The following is a 17,669-nucleotide window of genomic DNA, read 5'->3' on the forward strand; positions in this document are numbered from 1 at the left end:
ATCTTGTGGCTCTGCACAACTCCCTTCAGGAGGGGCAGTGAGCAGGGCAAGGGGTGTCAGCTCTCGGGGAACAGGGACAGGAGAGGGAATGGCCTCAGGCTGGGCCAGAGGAGGTTGGATGTCACAAGGAATTTCTTCACAGAAAGGGTGATTGGATATGCAATGGGCTGTCCAAGGAGGTGATGGAGTCACTGGAAAAAGATTTTGGTGCAATCATTGGAATCCACGCACAGGAAAGAAGCCATTTCCCAATCTGCTCCGGTGCTTAATTGTGGGAGCACTTCAGTTCGAGCGAGGGGAAATGAAAGCAAACTTCAACCCGTCTTATTTGGTGACACAGAGCATTCGCGTGCCTCTCACAGCCCTCAGAGCGCGAACCCGGGGCCCGACACCGCCTGCAAGTGAGGGTGTCACAGCAACGCGGGACCCGGGCCCGTGCCCGCTGCCCTGGCCGTGCCCCGGCCAGTGCCCCGTGCCCCCGTACGGCTGCCCATGGCCCAGGCGAGGCGATTAGCGGCGGGCCCGTGGGGTGAGGGCCGTGGCCGAGGGCGCGGGGCCCGCCGGGAGCTGTAGGCACGGCCGGACTGCGGCTCCCGGCGCGCCCCGCGCCGGACGGGGGCAGCGCTGCGGCAGCGGCGGGGCGGGCGCGGAGCCGCCCCGGCCCCTTTGTGTGCGCGGCCGCGGCTCCGGCGCCGCCGCCATCTTGTGCCGGCCGGGCCCGTGTCCGCCGGGGCTCCGCGGGGCAGCGCTGGGGCCGCGCTCCTGCACGGAGGGGCCGAGCGGAGCCTCCCCGCGCTCCCCGCCTGGGGCCCGTCCCGCGGCTGCCGCTCGGCACCGTCCGCTCGGCGCCTCGCGCGGAGCGCGGCCGCCCCGCCCCGTCTCCCCGCCCCAGCCCGAGCGCCGATGCCGCCGCTGGAGCGGCCCCTGCCCGGGCCGCGGGCGTAGCGGCGGGCGCGGCCAGCGCCGCTCCCCGGGAGGCGGGCGCCCGGCGGGCGAGGAGCATCAGGAGAGCGAGGCCCGGCCCCACGGAGCCGCCGCCGCCGCTGCCCGCCCCATCAGGCGAGCGGCAGAGACCCGCCCCGGCCGGCAGCGAGCCGGGCCCCCGCCGCAGCACCATGAAGATCAAGGATGCCAAGAAGCCGTGTAAGGCCGGGCCGGGGGAGGGGCGCGGGGCTGCGCGGCGGGCGGTGGCCATCCATGGATCCGGGAGATGCCCGCAGAGACGCGTCTCGCTCCTGTGCGTCCCTCTGAGGGAGGTGTCGGGGTTCAGGTGATCCTCAGTGCTGGCGTCGGAAGGACTAGAATAGAGAGTGCTATATCAGTTTCTTGGGGATGGGGCTGTGTTCGATGAAGATGGCACTTAAGCACTGTGCTGAACATCTGCGCAGGTGGCTGCAGTTGCTACAGTTTTTTAAGGGCTAATCAACTTCTAATTATTTCTAGAATATTTACTAATATTTAGATATACCTCATTAACATATGCTGAATGCTCCCCGTTAATAATCACAGCTGTAATAATATTTCTTGCTATGTGTTATTCTGGAGTGCCATGTTTGTTTTGGAAGGCGCAAACGTGGTTCAGACTCAGGTGAATATAAACAAAATGTCTTAAGATTACAGCTTCTTCTTGGAAAGGGAGGCTTGGGTTGAGTGTGGTTGATCTACATGCATTTGATGTGCTCTCAGTGTAGCAGATGCACAGCTGTGCGAGGCAACACACCTGTCAAGCTCATACAGGTGTGCCTTTGCTGAAAGGGATGCAGGTATTGCTCCATTGAGTATAGTGTCTTTATCTCTGTCATCATACTTCAAGACTTATTTTCAGGGTGAGTTACTGTATAGAAAAGATGGCTAGTTCCAAATTTCTAGGCCTTGTGTTGTTCATACAGCATGACTGGCTAATGAACAGCATACAACTAAGGATATTGGAAATTTGTGTTTTAAATCTATTTTTTGAGCAGCCCAAAAAGAAGAAAATCACCAAATGCATATTTAACACAGGAAGTATCAGCATAGCTCTAGAAATATCTATAAAGGGTTCAAAAGTACGTTGTTTCCTGTGGTTTATTGGTGAAACCCTAAATATGCATCTTGTAGCACACAATTAACCATCACCTCTTGTTAGTGCCAGTGCGTGGAAATTGCCAAACTGACTGTAATGATGTTTATGAAAAGTAGAGTTCAGGCAGCATTCTTTTCCCCTGGTATAATACTAAGAAATCTCATCCAGACAGCAGTGGCTGGCTATAAACATTATAGTAGTTTGATAATTTAAGTGGGAGACTATGGCTGCTCCTACTGTAGAAGGCTGCTAATTTCAGGACTATCTCTGCTGGACCTCAAAGCTTTGTTTTCTTTAGTGGTGGATTTAAGCTTCATTATTAAATAACAGTGCAAATGTTATCAAGAAGTTTTAGCTACTCAAATATGCTACAGTTGTAGTTACAGTCTTCCAGTTCTTGAATTTGAACTTTGATGTTGGTTTCATGATGGGAATTAGAAAAGGTTGGAACTGCATAAGCAGGAGGGGAAGTAGACAGTGTCAAACTACGTTGTTTATTTCTTCTGACTCCTGAACACACTGGTGGCTTTTTAAAAGATGATAGCACAGAGTTTCTTTGGCAGTGGACTTTAGACTCAGTCTGCAGATATTTGTTCATGGTTAGTCACACTGAGAGAGCATCTGGATGTTTGAAGAGGACCAGATCCGCAGAAGCTCTGAAGATGTGAATTGATGTTCAGGGTTCTGGTACCCAAATACTGCTGTCAGTTTGGCTTAAATGCTCTCATGGACGTGAAAGCTGAATTGGGCTCACAATACCACTTTTAGACTGTTTACAAATCATTTGGCTAAGACATTTGTAGACACTTTTCAAAACAATTGCTGAGTGTAAGTTCCTTAGCCCAAGTGAGTACCTAATAATCTGTGATGGAGCCAAATGTGGTTCTGGGGAAAAATGGGTAATTGTTACTTAATTTAAGAAATTGCAAAGTAGAAGTGAGTAGTGAGCAGTTTGCTTTAGTCTACCTGTACTTTTATCTGTGCTGTTTAGCCTCAGGAAGGAAGGCCTGACTGCAGTGAGTGGTGCGAGAGAGGCGGGAGGCACCAAACCAGTTCAGAGTTCCTGATGTCGGTACACTGCCTAGACATGCTTGTGTGGTCCTCCCTTCCAGATCTTCACCTGACTAGTGCTGTCACTAATTTGATGGACTAAAAACTGTGAGAAACAAAGCAGAATTTATGGAACACGACTTCTGAGATTTGCTGTCTTGTAAGACGCTAGTAAAGAGCCATTTAAATCTCATCTGCTGGCGATGAGAGGAGTCAAGCATTTTAAAGGAAGATAAGAGAAATTGAAGTCAGGAAAACCTTGTATTAAGTGTTGCAGTGGAAGCTGGAGAGGTTGTGGAGTCTCCATTCTTAGAAGATTCTTGAAAAACTTCTGAGGCCTCAGAGTGTTGACTGGACAAAGCTGTAGCTGACCTCATCCAGTGTTGGCTGTTTTCCTGCTGGTGTAACTGAGAGGTCACACCAGATGACCTCCAGAGGAACCTTCCAAGCAGCAGTTGCGTGATAGCTCTTCTGAGGAAATGCCCATGGGGAAGAATGGCTGGCAATTTCCAAGGCCATTTCCAAAGGTTATTTGTGGGTTGAGATGATAAATGTGAGAGCAGCAAGTGTTGCAGAACTGCTGCTGTGTGGGATCTGCCCAAAGGGAAGAGAGCCGGATCTCATTCAGAGAGAGCTGCGCGTGTTGGCGGGGGAAGGCGAGAGCCCTGTGCCAGCGTGCTGTGCTCTCCAGGGGACCTGGAGCCCTTCCCCTTGGCTCTGGAATGTAACCCAGCTCTGAGGGAAAGGCAAAGACTTGGAGCATTTGATACACTCTGTATGTTACTTTTTGCAGTTTGTTCCTTTTGATCGTTTATTGAAACTAGTTTGAGAACAAATGCCTGCATTTCCCTTGAGGTGAATTGAGACACACTAATATATGAATGTACATTGCAGAGATTTGCATCAATATAAAGGAAAGATGAAAAATTTCAAATTTATTTTCTCCAGTGTGGTTCTATGGATGCATGTAATCATTGTGGACACATGGAGGGTCACTGTGGTAAAATTGATGAAAAATCTATTTGGCTTGATGGAGAATGCCTTATAAATAGATGTTTTGGTTTTTCCCCCCATGGAATTTGCTGCGTAGTTTTTTGGTATCCCAGCATTTTATATTAGTCCTTGAAAGCTGATTACTAGCCTAGCAGATGTTACAGGCTCTCACTCAACTGCAGTTGAAAAATGTATTTCTAATAATGGATTAATACTGCCTGGAGCAGTGTGTGCTAACAGTGCATCTTTAAACGATAAAATATGCCTCTGCATTCTGTATCTCACCATAATAACACCTGTCCCCAAAGAGACTGCTGTTGAAATGTCAACAAAATTACCAGAATGAGCAAGGAGGGAGAAGCTGAAAGCAGTGATATTTTGTCTTGTATTAAGCTTTATGTGTTACCCACTTGTAGAAGTGATAAAGCCCGTGAAGAGTAGTTACACTAATTGCCCATTACCACCTGTCCTCCCACTGTGAACAGGGCTGTTCTGGAGCGTGATTAGAGGTGCCTGAGTGGGAGTTTGCAGAGCGTGATGGAGTTTTCCCCCAAGGAAAATGGCAGGATGCGCCAGGGTGTGTCAGATACATTTAATTTGAATGTAAATTCTGTCCAGTCCAAATGTATTTTGCGTTGGACTTAGGCTATTTGAACCAAAATCCTCTTTTACAACTTGTTAAGGAGAGTAAGTCTCCAGTGTCTCAAGGACTAAGGACACTTAAGTGCAGTTTTGCTCTGTAGAGGCTCATAGGCCATGTGGATTAGTGTTCATGGGCACAGCAAAGGCATTTTGCTGCCCAGCCCTCAGGTTAGTCCCATTTAATTTAGCAGTTCAGCAAGCTTTGCTGTGTTTTCTCTTAACTTGTCCCATTGCTCACATTAGCTGCCTTAGCCCCACCAGCTGATTTAGCTGTTAAAATTTTTCATCAGGTTTTACTTTGCTGCATGCTGATGTTTTAGGGAAATGCTGGAAGAAGAAATGCACAGAAGAAAATGCATTTGGAGAAACTCCATGATGTATTTAGTTTGTGTTTATAAACACTAACTGTAATAGTTCAGTATAACTTTTAAATAGTTGTTTGCCTTGTCAGTATTCAGATAAGAACGGGATCAAGGTTTGCTTTGTTATCAAAGGCTGCATACTGAGCTGAATTAGAGAAGTTTTGGGCATCAGAACTGATGATACTGCATACTTTCATAAAGAACTGTTGCAGTGCTGGCAGAAGTAAGTTTAAGTTTTTGTGGATTTCATGATCCTTTTCCTTTCTTGTGTTTTAAGTCTGTATGGTATTTTGAACTTCAGTGTCGTTTGGCAGTTGTTCCCCAAGCCAGGTCTGTACTGGGAGTGCAGCAGTCTTGTTTCTTAATAATGCATAAGCTTTCTTACAGAGATGACACAAAATGTGGTAGGCTGTTCTTTGCTGTCACTGACAGCTGCGAATTTATTTTTTTTCCCCATGGTACCAAACTCCCAGCTTGAATTAGGAGTTAGCTGCTCTTCTTTGAAGGTTGGTTCTTGTTAATTTATGCAGGATTGACCCAGAGTGTTACTTTATCTTACAGGGAAAATGGAGTATTTCAAAGGTGTTTGTGTTTCAAATATGTCATTGTGCTCATAGGAAAGAGGTTGACAGGAATCTGTTTCTCACTTTTTAAAAGCAAAATGCAAATAGAACATTAAACTGAGGAATCTTAGGCCTGGCTTGATAAGGGGGGAGTAGTTAAGTCTTTATGTGTGTACTTCCTGCAGCTTTGGGTCCAGAATAGGTGTACAAAATCCGAATGCAAATGTGTGGTCTGGGTGGAAAGCTGTGAAGATTCTTCCCCTGAAGAACCCATGGAAAAGGAAAGCATTTCAACCTTTGTGCTTGCATTGGCACAAACAAGACGTGTACTGTAATTATTTCATTTTGCATATGAAGACCTTATATGATAAGATATAAGTAACCTTAAGACTGCTGCCAGTGACTGTGTACAGCATGAACTTGAGAAGGGCAGACACAAGAGAATGAGGCTTCCCTGTGTATCTCTGAAGATTATTAAGGTTTAAATAACAAGCAGCAGCCACATCAGCATGGGTTTTCTTACTCAGCAGAATTGCTCCATCATTATCTGACCACAGCACTCTTCCCTTGCGGGAAGTGCTTTTCGAATTGCAGGAAGCAGTTCTGGGGAATCCTTTTAAAGATCATGTTTTTTTAAAATTCTGAGCAGGTTGCCCCTCAAAGCTGTCTTCACAGCATGTACTGAGCAATCTGTTGCTTTATTGCAAGGGTTCCTGGTTGCTATGTCTAGGTAGGGACCACAGTGGCTCCTGGCAGAGCTGGGGAGTGAAAGAAAATCTGTATTTGTAATTTAGGAGGTTTATATTATGGTACTCCACTTGCTGTCCTGAAGATAGTTAAATTTGGTGTGAAGTATCACATTAAACACCATATGGGTTTTGACTTCCCAGTTAGTGTTCTACTTATGTATCTGTCTCTTCTGGATAGTAGAGATCTGTATTTTGTGTATTTTTAAATAGAGCCTGGCCTGACTTCCTCAAAGCAGAATGTGTGTTTTGAAAGAGTTTTATGTAGTTTATGGAAGGCAGTTGGGCTTGTTAAATAAAAAGCTGGATTCTTACTTTTCCTTTTTTTCACATTGTTGCTGACCACTGCAGAGAGGAGCTGAACTTTGAAAAGTCGGGCCCTGAATTTTTTTCTGTGAATGGAAGTTAAATTCTCAGCAAGGAATATCTCTGAGCTGTGCATCACTTTTTGTGGAATATTACTGGGAATAACATTTAGAGAAAGAGCTGAAAAAAATCTTTTAATGATCTAATCCCCACAGAGCTGTGCAAAAAAGTCCACTTTTAGTGCAGGGAAATTGACTCTCCTTATGGATTGAAACTGTGGAATGATGGTTAAGGATTCAAACCTAGTATCTGCAGACCTGTAAGCTTGAAAAAAAGGTTGGGTAATTGGTCTCATCCACATGTTTCTGTAACTGTGACTGCTGAAAGGATCGAGCTGATGTCTGGGGATATTTTTTTCTAAAGGTTTTACTGCTGGCATTCTGCTCCTAAATCTCTCAGAGAAGCATGACCCACAAATACAAGTAAAAAACCACCTTTTATAGAGTCATTTATGTATCCCTGCATCCAGATATGATGGATGCTGAGTGAAGATCTACCCTAAATAAACCTGCAGCAGTAAGAGGAAAAGTGAGGTTTCCATGTTTGTCCATGTACAGTTACATTCAACATCAGTAAAATCAGTGTATTTCTGTTATTTAAAGACAACTCAGACATGGATAAATCTTGTATCCTTGTATCCCAACTGGTTGTGCCCTTGTTATTTGTGTGTATGTGGATCCCCTTCTGTGTCTGGAAAAAAAAAAAAAAAGGCTTTTATTTTCCTGGCTGCACCTGTAATAAAATCCACACAAATCAATCAAGAGTGGCTTGCATGCACAAGAATCCTTGTGTAACACCTTCTTGTTGGTATAAGGACAAAGTTAACTGCACGTGGGCCCAGTTGCTTGTCAGAACTCCTCCACCTTGCAAATAAAACTTGAGCAATGTACTTGCCAGAAAAATCTTGACAAATTTTCAATGGAAAAATGTAATACTTCCTGGAGTTTGTCACAAAGGTGAAAACTGGCCTATTTCTTCAGTTTCAAAGTCTGCAAATGTCTGTTAAGATCACTGTTAACCCAGAAAACTGATCATGTACAGCATGAACCCATTTTTCAGAATAAAATGTGTTCCCATTTAAATTATGGAATACATGTACAGTTCAGCTGTTCTTGTTTCTTACTTGGTGTACAAGATCCTTAAACCTTAAGACTTACAGAGGCGTGACTAATGCTGTATTTGCAAAAGCTTTTTGGATCATTTAACATGGGATGAAGTGGATCTTCTGACAAACAGGCATGACTTGCACCAAATCATCCTTAAACTCATCACATGAACTTTCAGCTGTTCCCCCCTCTTTCCTGTTTTGGAGGACAAGATCCCAGTTATTCACTAGGCCTGCTGAGCAGGAAGAGTCCAGGTAGTGCTTGGGTTGGTGTGCCCTAGTTAAATTCTGCAGGGGTTGGATTGACTCCTGCAGGCATGTTCTTCTGAGTGGCATCATTTGTGGCAGGAGGTTGAAACTTGGTGAGGTCACTTAAGAAATCCTCAGCTAATTGTGGTCAAACAGTAAGATGACAAATGTTTTTATGTCCAGAGTCTCAGGGTGAAGAAGGCTGGCATGCAGTAACAAACTCAATTCGTGTGTGTCTTTATGCTTAGCCTTCAGTTATATGAAAAAGATACCAGCTTTATAGAACTTCATTTCCACTTCAGGTTAGATTTTGCTCACAGAATTTACCTTGTATTTAAATTTAAGTTTTCAAGGTACAATAACCAACTAAATTTTTTTTGTTAATATCTAACAGTATTCTCTTGATGCCCATTTCGGAAAGTTGAGGCATTGTCGAGGTTTCTTTTTTCTTAACTTTAGCACTCAGTAAATGAACTGACACACAGCCAGCCTTGCCTAAATATATTAAAATATTATGGTAGTTCATTCTTCTCAAGGATAGATCCCACTGGTAGTGTAAATACAGTGTAATTGCATCTTGCTCATGATAAGCATGTTAACATCTTTCTGGTTTTGTTCCTGTGTTTCATGCTTCTGTAAGATAGAAGTTACATCTGAAGAGATAAATTGGAACTCTAAAAAAGAAAAAAAAAAAATAAAAAGGAGGCAAAACCAAGCAAGTTATAGTGTCAATTAAAAAACAGAATATGTGCTTCCCAGCTGGATATCCGGGATCTTTTTTAAATTTAAGAATTGAGTTTTAAATACTGTTTCTGAAAAATGACAGTGGCAAAGCTCTCAGTTGAAGATGTTGCCTTTGCTGTAGGGTTTCTGAGTATCTGTTTCACTGCACTTAGTTAGGAATATTTATTGATACAGGCATATGCAAATTTTGGTCCTGCATATCATAGACAAAATCCCTTTTAGGAACTGCAGTCATCCCACATAAGAGACGAAGGCAAAGCACTTGTAGTTTAGTGTTGTTATTTTGTAGTACAGAATTTCCCTCTTCCTAGCCAAGACACCAAAAAAAAAAAAAAACCAACAGAAAATGGAACCTAAATTCAGTAATATTAATTTTCTTTTTTGCTTGCACTTTTTGATAGGACTTCTTGTTATCCCTTTAACTTCAAGAGATAGAAATTGGGGATCATAACTGCGTCAATTTTTAAAGTGCATGCAAATAAATTAAAGCTTTCCTCTCAACAAGCAGAGGGACTGTTGGAGGAGGAGTACCTGGCCTGCCCCTGTTGTCAGCTGAAATGTGTAACCTGCTTTCTTCAAGTGTGCATTGCAGTCTTTGTGCTGAACTACGTCAGAGCGATTATTTTAGAAGTGAAGGTTATTTTAATCCTTTGTTCTCAAAAAAAAAAAGTGGTTGAATTTTGTTTATGAGTTGGTCTGAAAGATAGGGTATAGTTTGGGAAGTTTTTGGTCCAGCTTTCTGAGCACCTTATAGCATTTAAATATGTAGAGTTGCTCATTTTTCCATTTTTACCTGAGGTCAGAGAGATATTGAAGGTTGTGTAATTGAAATGAGTGCTGGTAGTTTTTTCCTGTGAGGTTTGTTGTTAATGTCTGTCTTGTTGAAAAGGACAGCCTGGGTTCAGTCTCAAGCTCCATGTATGACTTTTGCTCTTCAAGAAACCTAATGGCTCATTCTTGTATCTTCACAGCTTTCCCATGGTTTGGCATGGACATTGGGGGCACGTTGGTCAAACTTGCCTATTTTGAACCTATTGACATCACTGCAGAGGAGGAGCAGGAGGAAGTGGAAAGCCTGAAGAGCATCCGCAAGTACCTGACTTCCAACGTAGCCTACGGATCCACTGGCATTCGGGATGTCCACCTGGAGCTGAAAGACTTAACCATTTTTGCTCGAAGAGGAAACTTGCACTTTATTCGGTTCCCAACTCATGATTTGCCTACCTTTATCCAAATGGGAAGAAATAAAAACTTCTCAACACTACACACGGTGCTCTGTGCCACTGGCGGTGGTGCCTACAAGTTCGAGGAAGACTTCCGCACAGTAGGTAGCCTGGCTTGCCTCTGCCTGAGGCTCATGCTAAAAGCATTGCTGCTGATGGCTTAAAATAATCTGCATTTTGAAAAACTGTGGAAAGCTCTAATAATTTTTCAATATTAATTGTATTAAGTATGATGGGAAGTCACAGCCTTCCTGGAATCCATAGCATCTGTTAATTGTCCTTCTGCTTTATGAGAGAATGGCAACTTAAGTATTGCATGCAGAGCTATAGAAGAACTGTAGTGAGCCTTAAACCCCACAGAATTTCTCACCTGTGGTTTTCCTGTGATCCTTGGAGCATTAATGAATTTGCAGGGAGAAATAGTATGATGCCATTGAGCTTTTTATATACTGGTACCGTAGAAATTACTGTTTTGACTTGTAAGATGGGGAGGGACCCCATAAACTTGAACAGATTTGCAGATGTGAGTTCCATCAAGATGATCCTCAGTGGGCCTCTAGGCCTCTTTTTATTGATTTAAATTAATGAAAAATGTTGTTACTTTTTCAGTGGAGTAGTCTTAGTATCTCAAAAGTGATCTTTGAGCTGGATTTGCACTCAGATTAACTTGCTAGCTTATATATTCGAATTTAGGTCTGAATTCTCCATAGTTTTACAGTGGAGTTGAAATTCCTGAATTAGTCACGTGAGATAGCTTCTTAAAAGTTGGGCAGTACAAATATAGTCATAAATTTGTAGCACATTTGTGCAATGTTAAAACATGTTGCCACAGTCTTTTTCTTCTTCTTAACACAGATTGGAAACCTCCAGCTGCACAAACTGGATGAGCTTGACTGCCTTGTCAAAGGCTTATTGTACATAGACTCTGTCAGCTTCAATGGGCAGGCAGAGTGCTATTATTTTGAAAACGCCTCAGATCCCGAGAGATGCCAAAAGATGCCTTTTAACCTGGATGATCCATACCCATTACTGGTTGTTAATATTGGTTCAGGAGTCAGTATTTTATCAGTCCATTCCAAAGACAACTATAAAAGAGTAACTGGAACAAGGTAAATTAAAAACCTACGTTGGGGTTGTTACTCTATGGGGCAGTGACATAAGGATCTTTCATGTGAGGAAATGCTGTTTAAAAGCAACTGGTTTTCTCTGTCCTTAGTCTAGGTGGAGGGACCTTTCTTGGGTTGTGCAGTTTGCTGACAGGCTGTGAAAGTTTTGAAGAAGCTCTGGAAATGGCATCCAAAGGAGACAGCACACATGCTGACAAGCTGGTTCGGGATATTTATGGAGGAGACTATGAAAGATTTGGTTTACCAGGATGGGCTGTAGCATCCAGGTAAGCAGGAGTCTCTTGGTGGGTTCTTTTGTTGGTTTGGGGAGCTTCAAAAACAAGACTTAAACTGTTCATGCATTGAGAACTGCATTTCTGCAAGGTTTTATTGCAGTCAAGTTTCATTTTTATCCTAAAAGTATGTATCCTCAGCTTTCCTGGAGGGTTAAAGTCAGGCAGGTGCCTGCTAGGTTGGTATTGAAGAAATCCTGAGGTATTTCATGCACAGCTTTGTGTGAGTCAGAGGGAACGTGAGGTGATGGCAGGAGCAGCAGTAACAGAGTGCAGAGGTGGTGTGGTGTAACCCAACAGGCAGCTAAACACCACCCAGCCACTCGGGCACTCCCTCCAGTGAGATGGGGAGAGAAACTAGGAGGAAAGAAATAAAATTGGTGGGTTGAGATAAAGAGTATTCAACAGGACAGAAATGGAACAGAACAGAATGGTCTCCTCCTAACTCTGTGTGCACCCTCATTGTGCTCATTGTGGTGAGGAGCAGAAAAGGCTTGACTGTGTGCGGGCCCTGCTCAGCAGTAACAAAAGCATCCCTGTGTTACCAACAGCTTCCAGCACAAATCCTAAACACTGCTCCATAGTACCTACAATGAAGAGAATTAACTATCCCAGCTAAAACCAGCACACAGCTACTAGGAAGAATATTAACTTTGTCCCAGTCAAAACCAGTACAAGAGAGAGGAAAAAGTACCAACTTATTTTTGTTTTTCTAGGATCTTTTAATAGAGTCGTTGTCTAAGAGGGAAAGTGAGTGAGAGATGGCTTTTGTGTTGCTCTTACAGTGCAGCAACTCCCAATTATTTTTTGGAAATGTTATTTTCACTACAGACACCTGATGTAATTGTTTTAACAACTTTTCTTACTGATGAGGGCTGTTGAGCACAAACACTTTGCACTACAAGAATGAATGTCATTGTCAATGACAGAGGACTTTTGTCACAGCTACACGTATTATTTCCATTGGGAAATATTATTGATGATATTACAGCTTCACTACCCTTACAAAAGATAAGAAGAATAAACTCTGCAAGTGAAACTAATATGTACATAAGAGTGTTCATTAAATCTTTGCTGTTGCTCCATAGTGAGTCATAATTCATGGCAACTTAAATTGTTCTCCCTCTCCAGCCACCTGAGTCCAAGCCTCTTGAGAGCCCATGTGCTGAGAGGTTTTAATATGTGCAAACTTTATACTTTAGTCAATACCTTTTAACTTGGTTTATATTGGTACTTTCTGTTCTCATTTGCTTTTTAAGATCCTTAAGAGCTTAAATGGCTTTTTGAGTTTTAGAATAATTGGGATTCTTGCTCTCCAAACTGACTTAGATCTGGCACAGAGTCCTTGGTGGTAAAATATCACTTGTAGCTATGGATTCTTGCTGTTTCTTTTGTGCTGTGCATGGTAAGGGAAGTGCCCTTCTGATCCAGAACTCTTCATTTGTGCAACTTAAATTGCATTCTGTTAGGTGTTTTATTTTGTTTCAGAGGGTTGTGTTCTATTATAAAGCTATTCAATTCATCTCTGGTTTTCTTCTACTTCCAGAATAGAAGAATTGATAGGTATTTATGAGGAAGCAAGCATGAAAAGTGGAGGATTCACCAATCCAGCAGTGACTTAATTTACAGTGACTAGATTTGTACAGTAATCTTCTGTGAAGAATAAGACTGTTTTACTGTAGGTGGTTCTTCATGGAAGTCAACAATCTGAACAAAAATATTTTGCTGGGGGCTGTTATTGTAACACAGTTGACTGTTTCCTGTGAAGGAATAAGTACAGGTGTAGTGTCAAATTGCTGTTTTAATACAGACTTAAAAAGCAAGTTCCATAAAAGGAAACATGAGACACAAGTTCTGTTACAGCATCAAAAATTCCATTCTGAAATTATTTCAAGTGCGCATGAATCACTTTGTAACTCATGGCCATTTCTCCTGTTCTAGTTTTGGGAATATGATCTACAAAGAGAAGAGGGAGTCTGTCAGTAAAGAAGATCTTGCAAGAGCCATATTGGTCACCATCACCAATAACATTGGCTCTATTGCCCGGATGTGTGCAGTAAATGAGGTAAAAACTTCTGACAAGGGAATAGTCTATGTACAGCTCTGTTATTTTTCTTCACATGAAACAACTGTTAAAATGGCGTATAATTTTAAACCTTTTAATAAAGTCTCAAATGAAATGAGGAAATTCTTGTAGTAGCTTCGAGTAAAAGCTACTAGAGTAGCTTTGAGTCACCCTGTTTTAGCAAGGGGACTTCAAGTCCTTCATCACAACATCCTGTGCTTACCTGCAGGCTTTGTGCTCCATTCTTTTAACAGAGCTTCTCACCAGGTTCCCTCCCCATTGGCAAAGATATCCTTGTCCTGCTTCTCCTGACAGTCAAAATATTCTGGAGCAATTCCTGGTACTTTAACCACACAACAGCTGGGTTGCAAAAGACCCCTGGAGGTCATGTATTCCAACTCCCCTGCCAAGGCAGGGTCACCTAGGGAATGCATTCAGCCCTGAAACACAAACTCAGAGACAAACTGTGGACTCTGTGCTTGGAGGTTTCAAAATACATGCCTTGAGTAACTGCAGCATTTAAGTTACTGTAAGTCCTGCTTTAGCAATGCATAATGATGGCCTACAGAAGTTCCTCCAAGCTGAATTTATTCTCTGATCAAAGCCTTGTTTCTAGTTAAACATTAATTTTTTCTAGCTTGTGAGACTTAAAGATTGCTTTGACACCTCTCTTGCTGGTTGATACAGAGAAGGGTTTCTTGCCATCTTCTGTTTCTCAAATTTAGAAAAGAGCCAATATTAGTGTGGACAGCCAAGAAGTTGGGGAAGAATACTGAATTTAGGCATAGAAGACATGAGTGTCTGAGCAGTAGGGATTTCTTCCTTCATTATCAACAAACTTGGGATTAAATGAGGTTTAGTAACAGCTTTCTTGGAGACTACGGCAACGGAATTTAGAGCTCTGCTTAAAATCTTTGGATGTGATTGTCTCAGAAGTACCAACAGCCCCGTTAGCTTCAGTAATCCTCCTTTTGCTTAATTAGGAACAGATTAATTATATTTTCTGGTTTTAATATTGCAACTGCTTCTCAGTTTCATTATCTTTCATGTCTGTCCTGGTGAAGAAAGGTGATTTTATGAGTGTTAACTTAATTTTTGCTTTATGGCAAAGGCTTAATAACAAAAGAGTTAAAATGAAGGTGAAGCTGAAAGTACATTCTGCATGTCTTAGGCAAATGTATGCAATTTATATTTAAGGGTGGGAATAAATGAGGACCAAATCAGAACTTGTAAACTGCACAAACTAGCTTTATTCCAAGGGGTTTTGGGTCTAATTCCAGCTATGTCAAAAACTACAAACCATAAGTAGTAGCTAATAGGGATACACAAACTAGTACCTTGAACTGATGTATGAAGATGAAATAAATGTAATTATTTGACATCCTGCAGTAGAGCAGAATTACATTTTTGTGCCTTAACTATGTGTGCTGCTTTGTCTTCACTGGGAACTAAATCAGGATGGTTAAAAAACAATTGCATATTAGACGTTTGACTACAGGTTGAATTGTCATATTAGTTATTACAGTAACTTGGATATGATCATTTCTTTAATGCAATTAAGTTTTTTTTAAGAACTGTGCTAAGGACTAACACAATTAAATTTTCTTTGTTTCTTCCTCATCTTGTTAAACCACTGTTTAATGTTTTGCTTAATGCTGGATTTACTTCAGTTAGTGTGGAATGTTAAATGGTTTTCACTTTTTTACATTTGACTTGATTAAAATTCACAGCTCGCTTGGAGTACTCAGCTCTTAGCCTGGTGTCAGGCTGAGGTATACTGAGGTCTGAAGATGAAAGGAACATCTGTCATGTCTTACTGCCTTCGGCTTTCTTTACAGTGCTGCCTTGTTGCATATGGATCAAGCAGCATTGTACAGGGCTATGAAGGCATTGAGTCTCTCTACCAAACAGAAGTATCTTTCATTTAATTTCACTTTTAGCTGGGCTCTTTCTTTCGTGTAATTGGTGAAAATGCTCACTTAATTTGAAACACAAATGCTACTTGTCTGTAAATTAAGTCCTTTAATTCTCGAGGGTTGCACCATTTTTCCTTTTCCCCAAGTATGCTGTGTTTTAAATTTGGAACCATATTTTAATTGTGAGTTGTTTGTTTTTTTGTGGTTTTTTTCCTTGCTCTAGACAGTCTCCTCTTTCATAGCTTAAGTTTTCAAAGCTGTGTTAAACAGTGAAAAGACTTAATCCTTTGCTGTTTTGTTTTGGTTTTTTTTAGAAAATAAACAGAGTTGTGTTTGTTGGCAACTTTTTGCGTGTGAATACTTTGTCAATGAAGCTTCTTGCATATGCACTGGATTACTGGTCAAAAGGCCAGCTGAAGCCTTGTTCCTGGAACATGAGGTATGCTGTGGCTCATTTATCTCTGTGTTTTGTTTCACCATAAATCAGAAATGCCTCTTTGAGTAGCTCTCATGTGTGATATCCTGAGGCACCAAGTGCTCAGTAAATACTAGAAATAAGGAGGAGGTTTGTCTTGCTGAATTGGTTCTCTGGGAACAGTTTTCTGCCAGGGAAGTACTTCAGTCACTTTGGGATATCTCAGTTCATGCTGTGGTCTCTGGAGAGAGACAAGAAAATGTTAAACTCTGTGCTAAGGGTCACCAGTCTTCCTTGGGTTTGGGTGGAAACAACAGTAAGTATTGTGTTTCAAAGAGTGCAGAAATGTAAAGCTTGGCCCTTTGAAACATTTCCATTGTTCTCAGCTGAGCTTGAGCAATGTCTTGAAAGTCGAGGCTGCTTTGACAAGGCCTGTTTTCATTCCAGTGCAGACCCCTCAGAGCTGCTGTAGTGATTTTATGCTTTGAGAATAACCTGCTTTTGAGCAGCTTCTGCCATCTAGATGAGTGTGCAGTGCTGAAAGCATTGACCTGTTTTGGTTAAAGTACAGGCAGTCAGTATTAATTACAGGTGCAAGAGTCGCTGACTTGTAGCTTCTGGCAGTGGGTTGGAATTTTTGTGCTCAGTTTCTTGATCTGAACAGCATTCCATCTATTCCCTTCAGTTGATCCTCACAACTCTTTTCCTTTATTGTTTATCCTGAGATTGACAGTCTGTCCTGATGTCCACAGTAACAGTGGAATGGTTCCTTGTTAGTTCCACCCTCTTTAGATTTTTCTTGGGTAAATTTTAAACTCTTATATTTACTCAAGTGTATGTTCCAAACACTTGAATACTACTTAGTTATAGGGAGGGCGAAGAATTCACTCCACAGGGGAAAAATAATCCAACAGGAGAATGTGGTTCTTTGTATGAAGGTACTTAGACAATCTGAAAGTGTGATGTGTGGATAGTTGAAGGAATTTTTCACTTCTCCTTTAGGAATAATGTTGCTGTGGGTATTGAAGATTTTCTTAGCAAGCCAAAGATGCAGCTTCTCTAGGAAGGAGAAACCAAACCTGATTTCCATGCTTTTGGAGTCACTAGAGGTCCTGCAGTGTATGGTGAGGCTTGGCAGGAAACCTCCTAAAGTCAAACTAGATAAAAAGGATAGAATGCTTGTTTCACAAAGTCTTCAATAATTACTGTTAAATACTATATGTTAAAAGTGTATAGTGTTCTTTCTGTAGCATTGATCCATCAGATGATTGTTGTCACTAAAATGCCATTACTGCAAAATTTAATACCCTACTTAAACTTGATTTTGTTTTTTTTTAACAGGGATACTTTGGAGCTGTTGGTGCTCTGCTTGGGCTGCCAAATTTCAGTTGAGATACCAGATGTCACTACACTGAACTATTTTCCACCTGAACGACACTCGTTTATGTCAACGGGAACTAAATCTGGGGAGGGGAGAAGGAAATAACTGATTTTCTGTAACTCTTTTTAAGAAGTGATTAAGCTACTGAGTATTGCTGTTGTAAGGAACGGGGTTTCACTCTGCTGGGCATTGGCAAGTGAACTGTTTGTGCTATTATTTATGTTCTTTGGTACGTGTAGCCAGTAGTGAACTTCTAATATGCAATACATCCTCTGAAAACAACTTTCCAGAAACTCCAGAAAAAGGAATGCCAAACCCTTAAGTGCTCAGGATGCAAATATTGCAGGTTTATTCCCAAGGCTTTAGGCCCGTAGGTTTTATATATAAT

The 17,669-nt window shown here is 41.9% G+C and overlaps 1 protein-coding gene across 1 annotated transcript; it reads left to right on the top strand.

The window, feature by feature from the left end:
- The first annotated feature begins 1,042 nt into the window (after positions 1 to 1,042).
- On the top strand, positions 1,043 to 17,378 carry PANK3 (pantothenate kinase 3). The gene is given in 8 exon segments (XM_033072869.2): positions 1,043 to 1,143; positions 9,854 to 10,206; positions 10,961 to 11,214; positions 11,322 to 11,498; positions 13,446 to 13,569; positions 15,800 to 15,902; positions 15,905 to 15,924; positions 17,242 to 17,378. Coding segments are annotated over 8 exon segments (1,110 nt in total). The 5' UTR covers positions 1,043 to 1,115; the 3' UTR covers positions 17,293 to 17,378.
- The last annotated feature ends 291 nt before the right edge of the window (positions 17,379 to 17,669 follow it).

The sequence above is a fragment of the Catharus ustulatus genome, chromosome 15 (genome assembly GCF_009819885.2).
Source record: "Catharus ustulatus isolate bCatUst1 chromosome 15, bCatUst1.pri.v2, whole genome shotgun sequence".
In the NCBI taxonomy this organism is placed as follows: domain Eukaryota; kingdom Metazoa; phylum Chordata; class Aves; order Passeriformes; family Turdidae; genus Catharus; species Catharus ustulatus.